Source organism: Haliotis rubra, unplaced genomic scaffold (assembly GCF_003918875.1).
Source record: "Haliotis rubra isolate DU_JTF1 unplaced genomic scaffold, ASM391887v1 Scf8, whole genome shotgun sequence".
In the NCBI taxonomy this organism is placed as follows: Eukaryota; Metazoa; Mollusca; class Gastropoda; order Lepetellida; family Haliotidae; genus Haliotis; species Haliotis rubra.
In genome coordinates, this window is record NW_025767523.1 from 3,199,515 (window position 1) to 3,223,903 (window position 24,389).

Here is a 24,389-nt window from a genome sequence, read left to right on the forward strand (position 1 = left end):
GCTAGCCTAGTGGGTAAAGCGTTCGCTCGTTACACCGAAGACCCGAATTCGATTCCCCACATGGCTACAATGTGTGAACCCCATTTCTGGTCTCCCCCACCGTGATATTGCTGGAATATTGCTAAAATCGGCGTAAAACTAAACTCACTCACTCATATATATTAGACATGTACTCAAAGGCAATGACCAAAAGACGTTAAAATATGGTACTTGTTGGTCCCTGCCTGGCGCTCGGCATTATTGGGTACAACAAGGACTGGTCGGCTCGGAGTCAGTATAATGTTTATGAGTGGGGTATTCATGCTTCACTGCGGCATGGTATCTCAGTGAGCTAGCACTATAAAACCAGCTTCAGTCTGGGCTAGTACAAGCAGCCGCACCTACACATACACACGCATGCACGTCGTCATATGAGCGAAATATTCTCAAGCACGACGTTAAACCCAATTTCACCTCACCTCACCTCACCTCACCTCACCTCACCTCACCTCACCTCACCTCAAAGGCAATGGTGACCATGCTCATATTAAGACTTTGTTCAAACGTATAACTCAAAAGTGCCTCTTTTCCCTATCGATAAGACTATAGAAGAATCCAAATCTTTTTACCACCATTATCAACCAGACAAAGCGAAATGAAATTCGGTCGAGATCAGAGAGGCGAAGCTGTTATTTAATCATCGATAAAGTCAGGTTGGGATCTTGGATTTGCAAACACATGTAAAATTAAATGTCTGCTATTGTCCAACACAAACAATTTTTAAAAACTTCAGAAAAATATTTAAAAAAGACTTACATACATGTGTGTGGTGACGAATATCATGGGAAACGTCCCACAATGCACAGCCGTCTCAGCGTCAGATAACCTTTCATATCTTCTCCGACCTGACACAGATTTAGTCACTTGAAGTAAGATCACATTTTCAGTAAAATATCATGTGTGAAACTATTAATAATTGACTTCAATATTGTTTCCTTTCATGGTTGCATACACAAAGTGAGTTTAGTTTTACGCCGCTTTTAGCAATATTCCAGCAATATCATGGCGGGGGACAGCAGAAATAGGCTCAACACGAAACCATGTGGGGAATCGAACCCTTCAGCGTGAAGCGACCGCTTTAACCACTGGGCTACCCCACCGCCCCGATCAATATTTAGATCCCGAAACCACTATCATCTGGTCCTGGTAAAAGACATCTAATTATTTGCAGCATTCATGCTCACTCGTCATGTATCAACACTCGATGTCTTATCCGACATATTTACGTTTGACCTAACACATGGTCAAAAAGATAACTTGCATGTGCGCATATTAACTATGCAGTGAATAAGTGAAATATGACAGATGCGTGTACATTAATCAGAACAATCAAGAGCCCTATATCTTGTAACGACCAATCAAATGTATTTACAAATCTTGTTATCTAACATCCGGTTACAAACGTGTTGACGTCAAGCTTTTGGGGCCAGGTTGATAAACGGTCATAAACACATTTATTCTTTATAAAATCGTCTTTAAGTCCCAAATTCCTGAAACTGAAATCAGGTAGCCCTACGCATTTTATGAATTCGAGGCATTGAGCAGATCAGTTCACTGGACCTCAAATAACCTTAACAGTGTGTGTGTTCATCGGAGTGTGAACCTTCAAAGACGAGGGCCAAGACTATGATTTTTTTGGTATTTTTATATCACTATTTCATAACTCGAATGATATAAACATAATTTCATTTTGTATATGTGACTTCATGTGTACACTGACAACAACACCATGGTATATGTATATCCTCAATAGATTACTAAATCACATCATCATTGCTGCCAAGAGACATACTTCCATATGCAGTATCAAAAATATACTCCCAAATCTAACTTTATATATAAAACTCAAGCAATATTATTAGTGGGAAATGATATATCAGCAAAAGATAATAAAGTAAACATTTCCAAAGACAAATTTCTCCCCAGTACTTAGATGACTCCAAACTGTATCAATCTTTACCTGACATCATCTATACGTTTAATGATTTATGCATATGAATATATGAACATATTGATATCATACCTGTACATCATGTATCTGCATCATGGCTTTATATATCTGTGATATTGTAATTATGGGAACCAATAAAACAGAAAAAAAGGAGAGGTATATAGTGCACTTCCGACACTAGAGTATTCTTAGGCGGTTCCCGATAGCGTGTGGTTGTGGAACAATTCATCACCTTCCATCTTGCACTTACCCTTGTTTTTAATAGTTTCCCTTTTATCCAGTTAAAAAGTAGCTGATCAGAGTAACATAGACATAAGTGTTGTTCTATAGTTAATCACGTTCTCAACACTCAGATACATTGAAATTGTGAACATCCGGGTTAAATTTGGTCTTTTGCAACCCATGCTTGTTGTAAAAGGCGACGGGATCGGTTTGTCAGGCTCGCTGACATGGTTGACACATCGTATCCAAATTGCGTAAATCGATATTCATGCTGTTGATCATTTGATTGTCTGGTTTATTTACAAACCGCCGCTCTATAGCTGTAATAATGCTGATTGCGGTGTTAATCAAACAGATATACTAACACTTGTTGACATATGTTTATGCCTGGCACATACACATTTAGGTAACCTCCAGTAACGATCAGATCATATGCCACTATAAATTTAGTTTTTTGCTTCAGCTATGGCGATAGTTTCAAGATTTTAGAACCATGCCCGTCGTACAGGCTTCTCAAACACTGAAGACCTTTTTGAAATCACATTAATTCCATCTGGTCAACAGTGTTACTTGTGATCACCATCTTTACATCTTTGTCCCAGTGAATGCATGTAATCTCTTATGGGGCCTGTAAGTCTCGCGAGGCGCTACTTCCGGTACTCGTTGGTTCCCGGCTCCCTTTGTGAGATGGGGCCCAGCTTACTTCCGGTATCAGATTTCCGGTGACAAGCGTATATTCAAGAACCAGTTCTGGTTCCAAAGTGCGCGACCGCCAGATATGACTTTAGACCGGACCAAGTGTACAAACATGCTTGGCTGTCACCATTCGAAAATATATGAGCCGTGACCTACTTACAGGCCCTATGGTGGCAATATTATCTTAAACTGAAGACTGTTACATTGCCATTTGGGACGGTTGTATGGTCTAATGGTTAAAGCTTGACGCTGAAAACCCTGGCACGATTCCCACATAGGTGCAGTTTGTGATGACCATTTCAGGTGTCATCCCTCATGATATTGCTGGATTATTGCTTAAAACCATACTCACTCACTTACTTACTCACTCATTGCAGTTAACCTTCCAGATGCTTTGGTATGTTTGGCTTTGGGACCAAGGTAGGCAGCGTCTTTTAACAGAGTGTTGCTTTCACAAACGTCGAGTTTCAACGCGAATTTTCAGTGATTCGTTGATATAATTTTCACTGCTTTTATGTCGTCTCATTCAACTGATGAGTGAGTGAGTGAGTGAGGCTCACGCCGGTTTTAGCAATATTCCAGCAATATCAAGGCGGGGGACATCACAAATGTTTCACACATTGTACCGATGTGGGGAATCGAACCCGGGTCTTCGGCGTGACGAACGAACGTATTAACCAGGCTACCCCACCGCACCTCCACCTGATGGAGTAAGAACATACGTCGAGTTCTTCAAAATATACAAGTTGACATCCATGAATTCTTGCCTTTATACATTTTTGCCTTTTCTCATATATAATCAACACATTATTCTGTGGGGCAGACGTTGAATATTTTTACGAGTGTCACACATCATTTCAGTAAGAGTTAAAATTTCAAATTGGTGTAAACATATGTTGGTTCTTGGATGAATTACTATGGACTAAAGGCCGTTTATCTTCCGCGAATGTATATTCAAACATGAAGTGTTTAAAAAAATGTAGGAGAAAACTGAAGCGATTTATCATATAAATGTGTTTAAAGCTCTTCTACACGACAGAGTCCACGAAGATGCTTCTACGCTGCTCAACGTTCGCAGTTTTCGCTCGTGGGTTTCGTGTCACCCGGAAATCGATCAACCCACGCTTCATGCACAAGATCGCTGTTTATACGTTTGTTTCATTTTCCGTTGAATGTTTAATGTGCAAGAAACGATTGTGTGCTAACTGTGTCTAGAAGGGCCGCTCTACAGTCTATAAATCTGGAAATCAATAGAAGTAACGTAGATGCCTAATTCGGGTTATGCCCATATAAACCCCACTCACCACCTTCGACTTGAATAGTTACTGTGTTTTCCCAATGGAGAAATCGGATTTTTGGGAAGCGCTTGTTAAATCTGCAGAAAAACAACAATATTTGACTTCGTATAACAGATTAATGTGGATTTTATTCCAGAACTGGGGCACTTACAGGCAAGGGGTGTGTGTGTGCGTGCGTGTGTGTGTGTGTGTGTGCGCGTGCGTGTGTGTGTGTGTGTGTGTGCGTGCGTGCGTGGGTGTGTGTGTGTGTGTGTGTGTGTGTGTATACAAAGTACTAGGGGGGTCGTCATTGATTTTGTACATGCAGGGGAGTGGAGGTGTCATTAACATTGTAGATGCTTCACGATAAAAATCATCATCACTCCCCCTAGCCATTATGAACGGTAGGATACACCACAAACTGGCTTCGCACAGTTTAGCCCTGCTCTGAACCAAACGCTTGAACTTAAAGTGATGCACTCAAAGCAGGACAGGCCATAGTTTCAGTTAATGTCAGGGCAATGCGAGAGACGCCTCTGACAAGCTAAGTACATACCTATCATGCATGGTATTTGGGGTAAGTGAGTGACTTTGTATTTATACATCTTTGGACAATATTTGCATCGAGAGCTATCAACATGATCAGTGAGTGAGAGAGTTAGTTTTTAGCAATATTCCAGCAGACACACGAACACCAGAAATGGGCGTCACACATTGTGCCCATGTAAGGACGAGCGAACGCTTAAACCACTAGGCTACCCCACTGCCCCGTCAGCTTGATGAAGGAGTGAGTTTAGTTTTACGACGATTTTAGCAATATTCTAGCAATAGGGGACACCAGAAATGGGCTTCACACATTGTACAATCGAACCCGGGGCTTCTGCATGACGAGCGAACGCTTTAACCACTAGGCTCCCCTCGCCCCGCTTAATGAAAGGGGACACCAAAACTGATGCAGGTTTAAATACACAATATATTTTCAGTTGTTCTATATCTTAATTAATTCGCGTCAGTTTTAGCGCGGAGCCGTGTTTTACCGCAAGGGACCGCCTCCGTGGTGTAGTGGTTAGAGTGTCCGCCCGGAGAGCTGAAGGTCGCGGGTTCGATTCCAGGCTGCGTCCTACCCAAAGACATAAAAATATGGTACTTGTTGTTCCCTGTCTGGCGCTCGGCATTAATAGGCACTAACAAGTATTGGTCGGCTCGGAGTCAGTATAATGTGTCTGAGTGGGGTATTCATGCTTCACTGCGGCATGGTATCTCAGTGGGCTAGCACTATAAACCAGCTTCAGTCTGGGCTAGTACAAGCAGCCACACATACACATACACACGCATGCACGTCGTCATATGAACGAAATATTCTTAAGTACGACGTGAAACACCACTCCATTTCACCTCACTTCACTTTACCGTAATAATACTAGAATTTGAACTATGCTGGAATTCTTATTGATATTGATTGAATAAATATCACATTACGTTTATAATATCCAACATCATCAGATGGGCACCACGTATTGGTTTCATATAACAATTCTCTATGGGAATAGAGCCCGGGATATCAATGTAACAAGCCAAGGCATCAACCACCAGACCAACCAACAATCTTCAAGTTCGGAGATTTGCTTATTAACCCATCAATCTTGCTTGTAAATTATGTTCCCAAACAGACAGTGAGACAGTCATTTTATTCTCGCCTCCGCGCTGTACATAAACATTACAAAAACAGACAGAAAAATTAATACAGACTCACAAATATATATTTATGAGAATATATACAAAACTATACACAAAGAATAAATATATAACAATTCAGCTAATGTTTTTTGTTTTGAAATATTGAAAAGCAAAGCAGGGAAATATAACTCATTTGTAATAAGGACAGTCAACATATCATTGGTTGACCAGTTTAGAAATTGTACATTTTAACTGTTATAGTTGTATATCATTTACAGTTAAAACACACTCTGTCTTCAACAGTCAAGCTTACATATCTGCCTGGTTCCAGTTCTAAAGGAGCAACGCCACTTCCAAATTTTTCACATTCACAACAGTTTGTTTGTTGTTTTGTTGATTAATGCTACACTCAAATAGTCATGCTATATGGCGGCGGCCTGTAAATAATCGACCAGACAATCCAGTGGTTTATGCCATGAACATCGATCCGAGCTACTGGAATATGATAGCATGCATCAACCCAGTCAGCGAGCCTGACCACCCGATCCAAATAGTCGCCTCTTACGACAAGCATGGGTGCTGAAGACAAATTCTAACCCGGGTCTTCACGATTTTCAGGAATAATAGGGGCAGTGGGGCAGCCTAGTGGTTAAAGCGTTAGCTCACCACGCCGAAGACCCGGGTTCGATTCCCTACATTGGTACAATGTGTGAAGCCCATTGCTGGTGTCCCCCGCCGTGATATTGCTGGAATATTGCTAAAAGCGGCGTAAAACAATACTCATTCACTCACTTACTCACTCACTCAGAATAATGAATAAATATATACGATTACAGGCATACAGTTTTCAAAGCAAGAACAATCTTCAGAAATGTCTTTAAGTATGCTTCTATAAGCATTAATATTATTTCCCCATGAAACGTTCCTGTCAGCTTTATCTGCCTTGTTCGGACTGAAACCTATGGTATATTGTAAGGGTCATAATCGCTGTATGTCAGCGCGTAGAGCATTCCATACCAACCCTAATCGCCCTGTTGTGTACAACAGCATGACGCAGCTTTTATTACCGCCACTAACAAAAACACTTACAATATCGATCTATTACTCAGAGCTTTCCTTAAGTTGAAACCTCGTTGCTTATTTTATAATACAGATCTCGATGATTATAAGTCGTCAGTTACGGATCCAGTGTTTACTCAATCTGGAAAGGGCGTATGTACATATATGAACATTTGGAACGTGTCTTTGTCATCATTTACGACATCTCCAACCCAGGAAGAGGGTGTAACGATGTTCTTTTCGTAATGAATTATTCAAAATATCGACCTTTCAGCCCTGAAAATGTTTCCCACTAATCAATATTAAACCCATCACCATTTTGATGAGATTCAGAGATTCAGAGCACAAATTTTAGTGTCATGAATATTCTGGTGTGATGTGTTGCGATTTCGACGTTGTTTCTGTGTAAGCCTGTTATTACGGAGTTTGAATTGGAAATGTTGAGAATCATTTCTGTTCTTGATAAAATACCAACGATGTATATTTTATGTTTTTTTATAGACAGTTTTTTATATTTTTTTCACTTACGGATTTTGATTTCAAGACATGAAAACTGACATATGGCAGAAATGTATATCTAATTTTTGATAGACAGTTTTCGATTGTTTTATCTTACGGATTCTGATTTCAAAAGGTGGAAACTTTGAGAGAAACCTTAATTGATTATAAAGATGTACAATGTGTGAGTATCATAGGACTTATAACGACTTCATGCAAGAATTAATCGACTAAGCGCGAATGAATAAATGTTAATAAAGGTTCGGTCATTCTGTAAACCAAGTAATAAAACTAGCAACGGTAGTGAAGCAGCAGCTGCCTTTGCTGGATATATCCGGGTCTATTCATACTACAGTTTGACCCACTTTGAGAGTCTAGATTGTTTTAGTCTCTTTGAGAGATTAGTCCATATGTATTTTTTTGTGCGTTTCTCATCTCCAACCTCACCAAACAAAGGGGGAAGAAAATATAAACATGGTAATATTCTTTAAAATAAATGGTTTTGATGTGGATCGAGTCGCTTTACTGCGGAAACAGTTTTAAATAAATGTAGATGAGTGAGTGGGTGAGGAAGTGAGTATACTTCTACGCCGCACTCAGCAATATTCCAGCTGTAGATAATCGAGTCTGGACCAGACAATCCAGTGATCAACAGCATGAGCATCGATCTGCGCAATTGGGAACCGATGACACGTGTCAACCAAGTCAGCGAGCCTGACCATCCAATCCCGGTAGTCGCATCTTACGACAAGCATGGGTTACTGAAGATCAATTCTAACCCGGATCTTCACGGGTTAAATGTAGATGAAGAAAGGTGTACCTGGTCGGGGGATTGGTACGAGCAGGGAAGGGTAAGAGAATGTTTTTATCACAACCCAGTGTAAATTTCCACAGCGGCGGATAAGAAAATCTTTTTATTTCACGCCGTTATGAAAATTCAGGGCGAGCAGGAGATGGTAACTACACAAGAAAATACAGACTGACATAGAATAGGAACCAATCCTAAACGTCAAATGGGACTGAATGGACAAGGTCATAAGGTTGATTGCGTTTCATCATGTCACAACGCCTTGGACCGTTGATCATTATGTTAATTATAATAATCAGTTGATTATTTAGAGGCCGCCGTGACATAGTTGTTTTATTATTGACTGTCCTGTTAACCAGACAAACAAAAACATAGTTTGTGAAGGCGTTATCTAGGAGTGGGTGAGTGAGTTTAGTTTTACGCTCCATTCAGCAATATTCCAGCTGTATGGAGGCGGTATGTAAACAATCTAGTCTGGACCAGACAATCCAGTGATCAACAGTATGACCATCGATCTACGCAATTGGGAACCGATGACATATGTCAACAGAGTCAGCGAGCCTGACCCACCGATCCCGTTAGTCGCCTCTTACGACAAGCATGGGTTGCTGAAGGTCAATTCTAATCCGATCTTCACGGGTCGTTATGTAAGACCACATACCAGAAGACGCCGTGAAATCAACAGGTGCTGATAAATCATCATAAATTTAAAAAATGTTTCACACATGATTTGATGTTAGATAGTACGGATGTTGATTTTATTGCAACATAGTATTATTAATAAACAGTATAACATGTCTGTTCATCTCCACTGATAAAAAAATAAACTCATAGACACGACAAATGTAAACCATTTACATAATCATACGAAAACTTCTCTGAAAGCAGAAGCCATTGTACCATCGGACTCTATCCTGAGCTTCGTTTAGGTATCACCTTCAAACAGTGGTGATACCGGGTTTTCGCATAAAAGTGAGCGGATCCTGCCCCACAAACGCATGCCAAGGCAAGTCTACTTGAAAAGTCGTGACCATGTTTTTTTGTACTGGCGGATCCGTAACTAATAACAAAGCACGTGGCCATAAGTAGGCTCGGTTTTGTTCCACTTAATGGCAGCCTCGTTGATAGTTTTATGACCTCAGCGAATACTGATGCAGCATTGATACAAGTAGAAACAAACTTTCTTGGTTACGCTGCAAGTTCCCAATAGAACAACGGCGGGTAAAGTCGCTCTGTTTTTCATACTGACGCTGTAGATACACAATATATCGTGTGTCACCCAAATAATGGAATGTATCTTCGTCGTCCAGTGAAGGTCCGAAATGCGCGATTCACGGCGTTGATTAGAGGGAAAGTCTTGCCACAGATGCCCTTGCAGTCGTCCAAGTCCAGGGCCCACACCATCACGCCGCCAAACCCGTGGTCCACAACGTAGTGCACCTTCAATACAAACGACATCTAAAATGTTCTAGATGAGCTTAAGAATTATTTTGCTTCAACGTGTGTACTCAATGACGTTCTGAAATAGCCTTCAGATTTCAGTCTTATTTACAGAATCGATTCAGGAAGAATCTGCATAAACATCGCGAATGAATACGATTCTATCTGTCTCCAAGTAACACTAGAGATCGCAAATTGTGCACACTAATCCATACTTAGTGTGTTGTCGACTTATTGTCAGTGCGTAGTTCCAGTTTTACTGTTCAAATGTAATGTGCATACAGAATCTTTGTTACAATGCGCGCTAAAATGACAAAAAAGATATTATAAGTCATTTAGAAAACCAAGCTATCTAAATGCTACCTTCCGAGGCAAAAACTTTTGAAATGTTACACGTTATATTTTATTATAAAGTTTATGAGAGTGGGGAAAAGGAAAACACCGAAAGTTTTACGCACAAATCATGAATGATATGCAAAGAAATGTCTCCTAAAGCACAAGTCCATCTATATCATGATCATGTGGTTCTGTATCTATATCTAGTGAGCATGGTGCAAGGTGTTTGCTTAAAGGCACGCGTGTCCTGTTATACAAAGTTATTGATATCAAATATTTAAAAAAGCTGAAAACATTCAAACTCATGTTCACTCACATAATTTAGGATTGAATGTGAAAGAGGAAACATAATAATTATAGATGATCTAACTATCCCGAGGGATATCAAGAAAGCATTCCTGACCACAGAGGGTCGCCTCACCTTCGCCGCCAGACTCTTCTCGTCATCATACCCCACCCACTGGTCCTTGCTGACCAGGTAGGGGACCTTCTGTGAGTCGATTCGCCGACCAGTGGCGCCGTCCTGCAGGATCTTGCACACCTGCACACAGGGACATCACTGAGTGTCCTTTTAGTTACAGTTGTGGTTTTTGTTGCTGGCATTCTTACAAACATCGTATATGCAAACTTTTTCCAACCATTTGTCCTCATGATGCGCCAGTACTTTCCCACGGTCAGTTTGCTTGTGTGCACAAATATTAGACACGCTAGTGTCCCAATCACCTCTTAGAGAGCTAGTGTCAAACTCATAGTACGCTAGTTTCCCACTAACCTATTGGTGCGTTTATGTTCTACTCATTTCTTAGTGCGCTAGTGTCAGATTCTTAGTACGATTGTGTCTCACGCACCTCTGTGTGTGCTAGTGCACAAATATTAGACACGCTAGTGTCCCAATCACCTCTTAGAGAGCTAGTGTCAAACTCATAGTACGCTAGTTTCCCACTAACCTATTGGTGCGTTTATGTTCTACTCATTTCTCAGTGCGCTAGTGTCAGATTCTTAGTACGATTGTGTCTCACGCACCTCTGTGTGTGCTAGTGCACAAATATCAGACACGCTAGTGTCCCAATCACCTCTTTGAGCGCTGTGTCAAACTCATAGTACGCAAGTTCCCCACTAACCTATTCGCTAGTGTCCCAATCACCTCTTTGAGCGCTGTGTCAAACTCATAGTACGCAAGTTCCCCACTAACCTATTGGTGCGTTTGTGTTCTACTCATTTCTTAGTGCGCTAGTGTCAGATTCTTAGTACGATTGTGTTCCACGCACATCATTGTGTGCTACTGTCTCGCTCACGTCTTCGTACGCTCGTCTATCTCATATCTCACTAACCTTGTGTTTTACTCATTTCTTTCATCAACCCTTAGTACGCTTGTTTCTCACCGTACTCTCACGCACCTCTTTGTGCGCACCTGTGTCTTGTGTCTCACGCACCTCTTTGCGCGCTTGTGTCTCACGCACCTCTTTGCGCGCTTGTGTCTCACGCACCTCTTTGCGCGCTTGTGTCTCACGCACCTCTTTGCGCGCTTGTGTCTCACGCACCTCTTTGTGCGCTAGTGTTAAACTCTTAGTACTCTAGTGTCGATCTCAATTAACACTACGCTACTGTGCAGTAGTGTCAAGCTAATTTCATAGTACGAAAGTTTCCAAATAATCCCATAGTACGCTAGAGTCTCACCCACAGTTTTATAAAGTGTCCCACTCACCTCAAAGTACGCAAGTGTCCCACTGTGTCTCGTGTAGTTACCAGCTCTGCCGGGTCCACTCACACTCCCTTCGGACAACGTATACGTCCGACTGTAGAAGGGGACACCCAGTAGAATCTTGTCCCTAGGAACGCCCAGACTGGCCCAGTACGTTGCAGCGAAGTCCTGCACAAAACGACCGGGTCCCATAAAGCGAGATGAATATCTCCAATTCTTTAACACAGGCTTACGATCATCGTAAAGCCAGGATCGCTTTGTGGAACGGGGCGAGAATAGCAAGCATTGATACTTACGTCGGAAAATCAGGAAGTGACCATGACACATGGAAACTAATCGAACCCAGTACAACACGGAACAATACTGTGATGTGGAAGTAAGTATTCCATCAGTATGCTGAATTACATATGCCTATCACTAAAGATGTTCGTTTGCATGGCAAGATTAGGGTCGAGTGCATTTAAACAGTCAGAATGTATGTATTTGGTAGTCAAGAAGATGTTCTTCTGTGTCCAGGCTTACCACTCGTCAACATGGGCCCCGTACAATGCTTTACAGTTTTCATTCATCACCATTTCCCCACTAACCACATCGGGAATTGCCTTTAAACAAACAATATTAAGGAAGGATTCTTTGACCAAAGACCTCAATGATTCTGGTCGATGGTCTTCGTGCAGGATACGGAAAAGAGCGACTTGTGAGGCATAATCTGTGTGGCTTCTTAGTCCTGCATAGTGCGTTCAGGTGAACGAGAGTGGTTTTGCTTCATGTAAAACGAGTCTAAATCAGTTACATCATACTGTAACCAGGCAACAGGAACAATCACTTACGACGTTGCGGGTCCGGTCAGTGCGCGTGCCGTAGAGGGCAGCGTGGTGAGCCGCCGTCTTCAGTCCGTCCCAAAGCCCGTGCATGTCGTACGTCATCAGGTTGATCAGATCCAGGTAACTGAAGGTAATGAAACATGGAGTCGCGACGTGGTATTGGGTGTAAAGCTATATCAGTCTTGGACAAAACTGAAATCCGCGAAGAAGATCAGCTCTTGTCATGAGCCGAGCGAGAATAGTGTATCGAAACGACAAAGACAGTGTGTGGATTTTAGGAGACACACCAGTACTGACATGACAAAGACAGTGTGTGGATTTTAGGAGACACACCAGTACTGACCTGACAAAGACATTGTGAGGATTTTAGGAGACACACCAGTACTGATCTGACAAAGACATTGTGGGGATTTTAGGAGACACACCAGTACTGACCTGACAAAGACATTGTGAGGATTTTAGGAGACACACCAGTACTGACCTGACAAAGACATTGTGAGGATTTTAGGAGACACACCAGTACTGACCTGACAAAGACATTGTGAGGATTTTAGGAGACACACCAGTACTGACCTGACATTGTGAGGATTTTAGGAAACACACCAGTACTGATCTGACCAAGACATTGTGAGGATTTTAGGAGACACACCAGTACTGACCTGACCAAGACATTGTGAGGATTTTAGGAGACACACCAGTACTGACCTGACCAAGACATTGTGAGGATTTTAGGAGACACACCAGTACTGACCTGACCAAGGCAATGTGTTGGTTTTAGGAGACATGCCAGTAATGACCTGACAAAGACAGTGTGTGGATTTTAGGAGACACACCAGTACTGGCCTGACGAGGACCATATACGGGACAACACACGAGTATTGACCTGACGAGGACAGCGTAAGGGACAGAACTACACATCAGTACTGACCTGGCGAGCTTGACCGGCTCGTACGACAGCCTGACCTGATAACGCCCTGGGGATAAGGCAGCGGTTAGTAGGAGTCTGTCCTTGCCAGTCCGAGACGCCTCGGTGTCAAAAGCCTCGCGTATTAGCTACAAAAGAAATTGAAAGTTGTATATACTTTATAGATTCCGATGAGAATAGTATCTGTGCGACAATAAACTATGAAATTTATCAAAAACAATTTCCCAATGAACAGCAATTAACAATTTCACATCAATCACGGTTGTGTCGAAGGGTGCCAAGTGTTTTATTCGAGTTAATCGAGGTTCGACCTAACCGAAGAACGATTAATGGTAGAAATATAGCAACAAGCTATCCGTATGTTTGACTTATTGAAGTTCAACACATAGGTGCTTGACTGTATTAATAATCGAGAAATGTTGTTCGTTTCTTGCACACATAATCACCTGGATCATTCTTGTAAAGCGACGTTTATCAGAACGAGGACTTCCTCTATCTGCCGGAAACTCCCAATCTACGTCAAGGCCATCAAAATTTCGGCTTCGCAGAAAGCTGATGGTGTTTTCAGCAAATGTATTGATGTTGTTGACAGAAGAGACGAGGTTGCTGAAAACTCTGGGACTGTCATTCCAACCTCCAATAGATATAAGTAGCTTCAGGTCGGGGTCCTTTTTCTTCAGATCGGTAAAACGCTTGTAACTTGAAACGTAAAGCAGAAAATAGTATTGCTATTACGGCAACAACGCCCGTATTGTCAGAGCTGATGACATGTGAATCGGATGATCAGAATGGGCGACTGAGTTTGTCACATGCTCATTTAATTTAATCGCTCAAATAAGTTAAAGAAAGCCCGATTCTATTGCATTACTCCAAGTTATTAGTCGCCCCGACAGAGTATCTTTAGGCATCTTCAGCAAGCCATGGTCGTCAGTGGCAACTAACGGGACTTAGTTGATGGATGTTTTGGTATTCCTGTTGAGTATATGGATCTTCATAATGTCAATTGGGGAGGTGGGGTAGCCTAGTGGTTAAAGCGTTGGCTCGTCACGGCGAAAATCCGGGTTCGAATCCCCACATGGGTACAATGTGTGAAGCCCATTTCTGGTGTCCCCCGCCGTGATGTTGCTGGAATATTGCTAAAAGCGGCGTAAATTCAAACTCAGTCAGTCAGTCATAATGTCAATTACTGGGTTCCATTGTCCAGACTCGACTAGTTACATTTTGCCGTCAAATCATGGAATATTGCTGATTGTAGTAGTGAATAACAAACAAAATTTAATGTGAAATGTGAAAAGATTCGTGTGTCCGTAGAAATTAGACGCTACAGTAACCGTTAATTTCAGTTCACGTTCAGGTGATAATCGCTTTAATGAGTTACATGATAATTATCGTTATAATTGTAAATTGGTACCTGAAACAAAAAAATGATTAATGTATTACAATGACCTTTCCGTCATCATTTTGAAGGTTTTGTTAGGACATTAATGAACTAGTGACTATGGTTTTGTCCATAGACTACTGATTTCACATGCGTCACTTTGGACTCCTTTCTTTGTAGTCTAACGCCGCACTCAACAATATTCCAACTAAATTTATATGGCGGCGGTCTGTAAATAATGAAGTCTCGATCAGACAATCATGAACATCGATCTACGCAATTGGGATACGATGACATGTGTCAACCAAGTCAGCGAGTCTGACCACCCGATCCCGTTAGTCGCATCTTAGGACAAGCATGGGTTGTTGAAGATCAATTCTAACCCGGATCTTCACAGGTTACATTGTAGTTTTGTCCAAAGATTACTAATTTCATATGCGTCGTTCGACATGCGCCACTTTGGACTCTTCCAATATGAACTAGTTGGATGCCAACCAGTATGTCGAGTGAGTGAGTGAGTTGGATTAATGCTGCCCTGAACATTATGCCAGTTGTATCAGGGCATGGTAACGTTATGTTGGAGGTGAAGCCATAACTGATGCGAGTCTCAGACCTTCTTACACTTTGGATTTCTCATGGATATTGTGCCGACCAACCTGGAAACATAATCAGAGGATTGTGGCACATCTAAGGGACGATATGCGACACAAGCCCCGTTAGATCGAAGAGCTTTGTCACGTACATATATGAGAGGGCACCTACATGTCTGGGTCATCCAAGGGATCTGCTGGGACAATTTTAGTTCCGGAGTCGTCCACGTTGGCGAAGGCGTAGGCAAGATGTGTGCACAGCTTGACGCCGACGTCTTCGGGGTTGAAGGCCACAGGGGCGGCACGGTAACGTGCCCAGCCGGCAAAGTAGCAAAACCGGTGATATTTCGCCACTGTTGATAAGGAACCAGGATCAACAAATAGAACAACATTACACGTAGGCTTTTAGGTACTGGTATATATATAGTATAGATGTTACCGTTGCCGTTCAATGTCAAGACTGAACGGAAAACTACATACAGACAGATAGCATGTATATAGAGATTATTACACGAGCAAGTGTGTCATACGATTTATACGAAACGAGTGTTAATTTTTGTATTGCCCAAGCGAGAGCGAGTGCAATACATAATTTTGCACGCGTTTCGTATAAGTATATAAATGTCGGCCGTCAGGAGCCTGCGAGCTCTTATATTTAAGTCATATAAAAGACTTCATCTTTCAAACATTCTCTCACGTGTATGCACGTGTGTCAACAATGAATATACTTTTCTCACTCCTTTACAGACACTGGCATTGGTCACTGTTACAGGTATCGTCTAAATCCCCTTGAGGGCTTTAGACAGAAGAATGAGTGAGTATGATTTTGCACCACTTTTGGCAATATTCCAGCAACATCACGACGGAGACTTCCGAAACTTTGTGGCGTGAAATCGAACCTGGGTCTTCGGAATGACAAGCGAACGCTTTAACAGTTAGGCTACCCCACCACCCTCGAGGACTGAAGGGGGACACCAAAACTGATGCAGGTTTAAATACACAATATATTTTCAGTAGATCGATATCTTAATTAATTCGCGTCAGTTTCAGCTGGTCGCCGCGTGGTACCACTAGGCTACCCCATCGCCTTTGTAGCGGGAAGAATATACAGGTAGAATTATCACAAAACCATCAACAATTTTGACATTATATATACATATCTGGGTATTAGTCTCGCTTAATGGTTTGAGGGGCGTAGGGGTAGCCCAGTGGTTAAAACGTTGGCTTGTCACGCTGAAGAATCGGGTTCGATTCCCGACATGGGTACAACGTGCGAAGCCCATTTCTGGTGTCCCCCGCTGCGATATTGCTGGAATATTACTAAAAGCGGCGTAAAACCATACTCACTCACTCAATTAATGGTGTGAAACCTATCTGACTAAAGTTTACAAACACAACACAACCTTCCCTACCAAAACTTACCACCGGTCTGCCATGTGAGCAGCCACAACGTAAACACCATCCACGAACACATCCCACAACAACTAAACACCCTGCAAACAAATGTTAAATATATTCAACAGCGAGCTTCACAACATCTTACAGGTTAGTTTAAGTCGACACATATTTCAGATATTTTCACAAAGCGAAAATACTGCTGACATGAGTATGGGGTGACTTGACACTATTTCGTCGTGCCCCAAGTAACCAACTTGACCCTTCGTTTCATGTGTGTAACATGGACGCGACCTCTGTCACATACTACGGGAGGCCAGTGTAGTGAACTAAGCATGTGTTTGTGGGACTAGTGACGAAGCCCATTTCAGCAATATCCCACTAATTGCTACATAACGCCAGGGGCAAGAGACACGGACTTCACATATTGTACCCTATATGGAAACGAAGCCGGTTCTTCAGCGTACGACCAAACGCTGTAACCATAAGTGAGTGAGTGAGTTTAGTTCTACGACGTTTTTAGCAATATTCCAGCAATATCACGTCGGGGACACTAGAAATGGGCTTCACACATTGTACCCATGTGGGGAATCGAACCCGGGTCTATATCGTGACGAGTGAACGCTTTAACCACTGGGCTACCCCATCGCCCCTGTAACAATTAAGCTATCCTGACCGACCCAATATTGATGCAAATACTAATGATTAATGCATATATGGTACAAGATACTCCTCTATTTGCTGTCATAGGATGTCAAATCTGCGACCCTTCAGGTTGCAGGTTTCTATTGGATACAAATCCCTGCTATATTATGTAGCGAGATATTAGAAAAAATATGTTTTTTCAGTCTTGACAAATTTGTTTTCATATAGTACTACAATTAACTTAGTTATATACAATGAAATGATGTACAAATTCATCCTACATGGAGATGAATTTTAAAATATCGTTGACAGTAATCCGGTTATGCCAAAACAAGGGTACACTGAACGTGTGTGTCCCACATTGTATCAACGTGTATATAGTGAGTAATCGAACGCTGACCTTCGACGTGATGAGATAATGATTTAACCACAATCGATCACCCCGAAACCCCAAATACCCTCTATTGACCGATACTACATACCTGTGTTCCTGTGAAACCGGCTAGATATGGCGACTTTGCATATTTTCTTCTGAGTGTGATCCGCTGTCGTGGGTGTGTCCACACAGACCACACTGCTATGCGTGTCGTTTACACTAAACTCTACATATCCTACAGGGAAGTTTAAAGTTCCGTGTTCATCGTTTAAAAAATGTCCTTGTAGTATCTGGCAAATAACCAACAAAAACGCTTTCCTGTTATCTTTTTAACACGGTTTATTCGGATGAACATAATCATATCTGTATGATTGATTGATTGATTGACTGATTGATTGAGTTTCAGCAATATTTCAGCAATATCACGTGGTCACCTGAGGGTCACACATTGTGCACATGTGGGGAATCGAACCCGGGCCTTTGTCGTGACAACCAAACGCTTGAACCACTTGACTACCTCATCGCTCCAATTTCGTATGGGGAATATTCTATAGTGTAATCATTCAATTAACATTAGCAGTCAGTGAAGGTATTATTGACGTTTTGCTTCATAATACTTCACTTCAAGAAGTCCTTTGTTTATGCTAATGTAAACAGTAATGTTTTTCTCTCTGATGTTTAGTTGCACACTATACCCATATTGTATCTCTATGATGTTTAGTTGCACACTATACCCATATTTTATCTCTATGATGTTTAGTTGCACACTATACCCATATTTTATCTCTCTGATGTTTAGTTGCACACTATACCCATATTTTATCTCTATGATGTTTAGTTGCACACTATACCCATATTTTATCTCTCTGATGTTTAGCTGCACACTATACCCATATTTTATCTCTCTGATGTTTAGTTGCACACTATACCCATATTTAATCTCTCTGATGTTTAGTTGCACACCATACCCATATTTCATCTCTCTGATGTTTAGTTGCACACTATACCCATATTTTATCTCTCTGATGTTTAGTTGCACACTATACCCATATTTTATCTCTGATGTTTAGTTGCACACTATACCCATATTTTATCTCTCTGATGTTTAGTTGCACACTATATCCTGATGTTTAGTTGCACACTATACTCTCTGATGTTTAGTTGCACACTATACCCATATTTTATCTCTCTGATGTTTAGTTGCACACTATACCACACTATACCCATATTTTATCTCTCTGATGTTTAGTTGCACACTATACCCATATTTTATCTCTCTGATGTTTAGTTGCACACTATACCCATATTTTATCTCTCTGATGTTTAGTTGCACACACTATACCCATATTTTATCTCTGATGTTTAGTTGCACACTATACCCATATTTATATTTCTCTCTGATGTTTAGTTGCACACTATACCCATATATTTATCTCTCTGATGTTTAGTTGCACACTATACCCATATTTTAATCTCTCTGATGTTTAGTTGCACACTATACCCATATTTTATCTCTCTGATGTTTAGCTACATACTTATACCCATATTTTATCTTAACTGATGTTTAGTTGCATACCCATACCAATTGTTATCTTCTGATGTTTAGTTGCACACTATTATTTTATCTCTCTGATGTTTAGTTGCACACTATACCCATATTTTATCTCTCTGATGTTTAGTTGCACACTATACCCATATTTTATCTCTCTGATGTTTAGTTGCACACTATACCCATATTTAATCTCTCTGATGTTTAGTTGCACACTATACCCATATTTCATCTCTCTGATGTTTAGTTGCACACTATACCCATATTTTATCTCTGATGTTTAGTTGCACACTATACCCATATTTTATCTCTCTGATGTTTAGTTGCACACTATACCCATATTTTATCTCTCTGATGTTTAGTTGCACACTATACCCATATTTTATCTCTCTGATGTTTAGTTGCACACTATACCCATATTTTATCTCTCTGATGTTTAGTTGCACACTATACCCATATTTAGTTGCATCTCTCTGATGTTTAGTTGCACACTATACCCATATTTATCTCTCTGATGTTTAGTTGCACACTATACCCATATTTTATCTCTCTGATGTTTAGTTGCACACTATACCCATATTTTATCTCTCTGATGTTTAGTTGCACACTATACCCATATTTTATCTCTCTCTCTGATGTTTAGTTACACACTATACCCATATTTATATCTTACTGATGTTTAGTTGCACACTATACCCATATTTAATCTCTCTGATGTTTAGTTGCACACTATACCCATATTTTATCTCTCTGATGTTTAGTTGCACACTATACCCATATTTTATCTTACTGATGTTTAGTTGCACACTATACCCATATTTTATCTCTCTTACTGATGTTTAGTTGCACACTATACCCATATTTTATCTCTGATGTTTAGTTGCACACTTTACCCATATTTTATCTCTCTGGATGTTTAGTTGCACACTATACCCATATTTAATCTCTCTGATGTTTAGTTGCACACTATACCCATATTTTATCTCTCTGATGTTTAGTTGCACACTATACAAATATTGTATCTCTCTGATGTTTAGTTACACACTATACCCATATTTATATCTTACTGATGTTTAGTTGCACACTATACCCATATTTAATCTCTCTGATGTTTAGTTGCACACTATACCCATATTTCATCTCTCTGATGTTTAGTTGCACACTATACCCATATTTTATCTCTCTGATGTTTAGTTGCACACTATACCCATATTTTATCTCTCTGATGTTTAGTTGCACACTATACCCATATATTTATATCTCTGATGTTTAGTTGCACACTATACCCATATTTTATCTCTCTGATGTTTAGTTGCACACTATACCCATATTTTATCTCTCTGATGTTTAGTTGCACACTATACCCATATTTTATCTCTCTATGATGTTTAGTTGCACACTATACCCATATTTAATCTCTGATGTTTAGTTGCACACTATACCCATATTTCATCTCTCTGATGTTTAGTTGCACACTATACCCATATTTCATCTCTCTGATGTTTAGTTGCACACTATACCCATATTTCATCTCTCTGATGTTTAGTTGCACACTATACCCATATTTTATCTAACTGGTGTTTAGTTGCACACTATACCCATATTTTATCTCTCTGATGTTTAGTTGCACACTATACCCTATATTTTATCTCTCTGATGTTTAGTTGCACACTATACCCATATTTTATCTCTCTGATGTTTAGTTGCACACTATACCCATATTTTATCTCTCTGATGTTTAGTTGCACACTATACCCATATTTTATCTCTCTGATGTTTAGTTGCACACTATACCCATATTTTATCTCTCTGATGTTTAGTTGCACACTATACCCATATTTTATCTAACTGGTGTTTAGTTCCACACTATACCCATATTTAATCTCTCTGATGTTTAGTTGCACACTATACCCATATTTTATCTCAACTGATGTTTAGTTTCACACTATACCCATATTTTATCTCTCTGATGTTTAGTTGCACACTATACCCATATTTTATCTAACTGGTGTTTAGTTCCACACTATAGCCATATTTAATCTCTCTGATGCGTAGTTGCACACTATACCCATATTTTATTTAACTGATGTTTAGTTACATACTATACCAATACGTATATCTTACTGATGTTAGTTCTGATGTTTAGTTGCACACTATACCCATATTTTATCTTACTAATGTTTAGTTGCACACTATACCCATATTTTATCTCTCTGATGTTTAGTTGCACAGTCACTATACCAATATTGTATCTCTCTGATGTTTAGTTGCACACTATACCCATATTTTATATCTCTGATGTTTAGTTGCACATTCACTATACCCATATTATATCTCACTGATGTTTAGTTACATACTATACCCATAAGTATATCTTACTCTCTGAGGTACGACTTATGCAGAGACCAGACACGATATTGGTGACATACATTCTGTTGTCAATAATAGGATTTGGAATGATCTACAATAGATATCATGAAACTGACTATGCATATTGACAGTAGTGGGTGACCTCGTCTAGATGGATACTAAAAGACCACCTGTCGTTCATTTTCCGATTTGTTTATCTCGCATGACTACGTTGTCCTTCAAGCAGAGAGTGAATAAGAGCGACAATAGTTATCGCATCATGGAATTGGCTCACGTGAATCATTATCTTCATCAGCTGATGAACGACGACAGCACAACGTCAACATATTGACAGACCTCACCTAGATGAACATTACCTAGTCAGCTGCCTTGTTCCAACAGATATTATGAAGCCACCAGCTGTGATCAGCAGAGTGTGTTTCAAATGAAGGACATCTTCTGCTTGCCCAGATCTATATATTTATTTTCCGAAATACGAATGCTAATATTACTAGGAGATTAGGTTTTTTAAATGCGTTTCTCTCCTTGTAAGAACCCCGACCGCGTCATACCAAAAGACGTTAAAATATGTTACTTGTTGGTCCCTGCCTGGCGCTCGGCATTAATGGGTACAAAAAGGACTGGTCGGCTCGGAGTCAGTATAATGTGTCTGAGTGGGGTATTCATGTTTCACTGCGGCATGGTATCTCAGTGGGCTAGCACTGTAAAACCAGCTACAGTCTGGGCTAGTACAAGCAGCCGCACATACACATACACACCCATGCACGTCGTCCTATGAGCGAAATATTCTCAAGCACGACGTTAAACCCAGTTTCACCTCACCTCACCTTGTAAGAACCACAGTCCCTCTGTATCGCTGGGGCCTTACACATGCCAGTAGTCTGTCTCATACTCCAAACTTTCGGCCCAACCCCTTCTGTAATGCAATAGTCCAAAATGAAGCCAGTCTAGACCCCCACCGGTTCTGAATCTCCGAGCTCACTGGGACTAATTCTGTACATACGGAGTTATATATTGCTATAAAGATTTCCTATTTTCAGAGGCTTACGCTTTGTATAACGTGCCAGGATCCTGTAATTATGGATCCAAACATGTTCCGGATATGCTTAGTGGTTTTTCAAGACCATATCTATATTTCTGAATTTCTCCCACATAAACAGCTGTTGTTAGATCCAATATGAAACTTGCACGCTGTGCAGCCTTTTTATGGCTTTGGGTTTTGTGCGTGTGTTTGTTTATTTGTTATTTGTTGCATTTTTATGGGCTGGGGCTATTCAAGATGAAATCCACCTAAGCAGGATTAATTGATTGTTTTCTCACTAACAGCGAGTAGCGAATTAACTTTTGTTAGACCTAGCTTGTTTCCTGTTGTGTGTGTGTGTGTGTGTGTGTGTGTGTGTGTTGTCCTGGTGACTTGATTGTGTGTGTGTGTGTGTGTGTGTGCGTGTGTGCGTGCGCTCACTTATTGGTGAAATGCCACACAACTACATCCTAATCACTACATTTAATCATGGGTCAAATTTTCATGACGTTTGCACTGTAAACTGATCAACATGTAGATGCGTGATGGGCATTTTGAAGTTGGAAGGTAACGTAACAACGTATGGTATGGATTTACAACTTCTTTATTATTTACAACACGACATTTCTGGGCTGCTTCTTAGTAGCCCAGAGCCCAGAAATATCGTTGTATTTGAGTTCATATTGAATATCTGCTTGATTTTATGGAATATGGAAACTTAAGGTTAATCCAATACATTGCATGTACGATTGCTTGTGCGATCTTTTAATCAGCATGATTATTTTCTCCAATTATCCATGGGGTAGTGGAAATAGAGGAAAGATGGGAGGTATCTGTTCAAGTGAGTGAGTGAGTGAGTTTAGTTTTCCGCCGCACTCTGTAATATTCCAGCTACATGGCGGCGGTCTGTAAATAATCGAGTCTGGACCAGACAACCCAGTGATTAACAGCATGAGCATCGATCTGCGCAATTGGGAACCGATGACATGTGTCAACCAAGCCAGCGAGCCTGACCACCCGATTCCGTTAGTCGCCTCTTACGACAAGCATGGGTTACTGAAGGTTCATACTAACCCGGACCTTCACGGGTCTATCTGTTCAAGGCGTTAATGCGTTGATACGTCCACGACCTCCAGATAACCTGCAGCGTTGCTTGAAATACTAAATCAATACATTTGAAAACATGCTTATCTGAAAGAATTGTATAATGCATGGATGCGAAACATCAGTTAACACCCAATTAACCAGGAGAGAGTAATAACATATTGCATAGCCTAAACAACTATCAAACCTCAATGTGAATGACAACATTTAAGTCTGTAAAAAACAGTAGCCCTTTTTCCCACTTACATTTGTCTAAAGAAGTGACAATGGGTTGAAACGAACTGATTAAGCTGGTGATCTAATGGAAACCATCACCAGTTTATAGCCATGAAAACTTTTGAAAATTTACAAATTTACAATTGAAATGTTTCCCCACCTAAGGAAATATGCATATTTCGATCCCAAGTAAACTTCGGAAATTACATCACCTATTACAATCAAAAGGAATGAATTGGGAATACTGTGTATTTCAGAGGTATATGACGGGTGTGTACATTTGGTGGTAAG

General features: G+C 40.6%; 1 protein-coding gene across 1 annotated transcript; it reads right to left on the reverse strand.

Moving 5' to 3' along the window:
• Positions 1–8,963: 8,963 nt before the first annotated feature.
• Positions 8,964–15,915, reverse strand: LOC124261495 (chitotriosidase-1-like). Its single transcript, XM_046695815.1, has 8 exons — positions 15,903–15,915; positions 15,595–15,775; positions 13,901–14,153; positions 13,458–13,582; positions 12,536–12,653; positions 11,709–11,873; positions 10,425–10,544; positions 8,964–9,667 (listed from the first exon to the last, which is right to left on the reverse strand). Exons 1-8 carry the CDS (start codon positions 15,913–15,915, stop codon positions 9,503–9,505), a joined length of 1,140 nt encoding a protein of 379 aa, XP_046551771.1. The 3' UTR covers positions 8,964–9,502.
• Between the last annotated feature and the right edge of the window lie 8,474 nt (positions 15,916–24,389).

What these genes read in the sequence shown, in the direction of transcription:
- LOC124261495 (XM_046695815.1), bottom strand. An exon ending in GCTTTACAAGAATGATCCAG is followed by an intron (nt 13,583 to 13,900) that starts GTGATTATGTGT and finishes TTTCTTTTGTAG; the next exon opens with CTAATACGCGAGGCTTTTGA. An exon ending in GGACACTTGCGTACTTTGAG is followed by an intron (nt 10,545 to 11,708) that starts GTGAGTGGGACA and finishes CCCTGTGTGCAG; the next exon opens with GTGTGCAAGATCCTGCAGGA.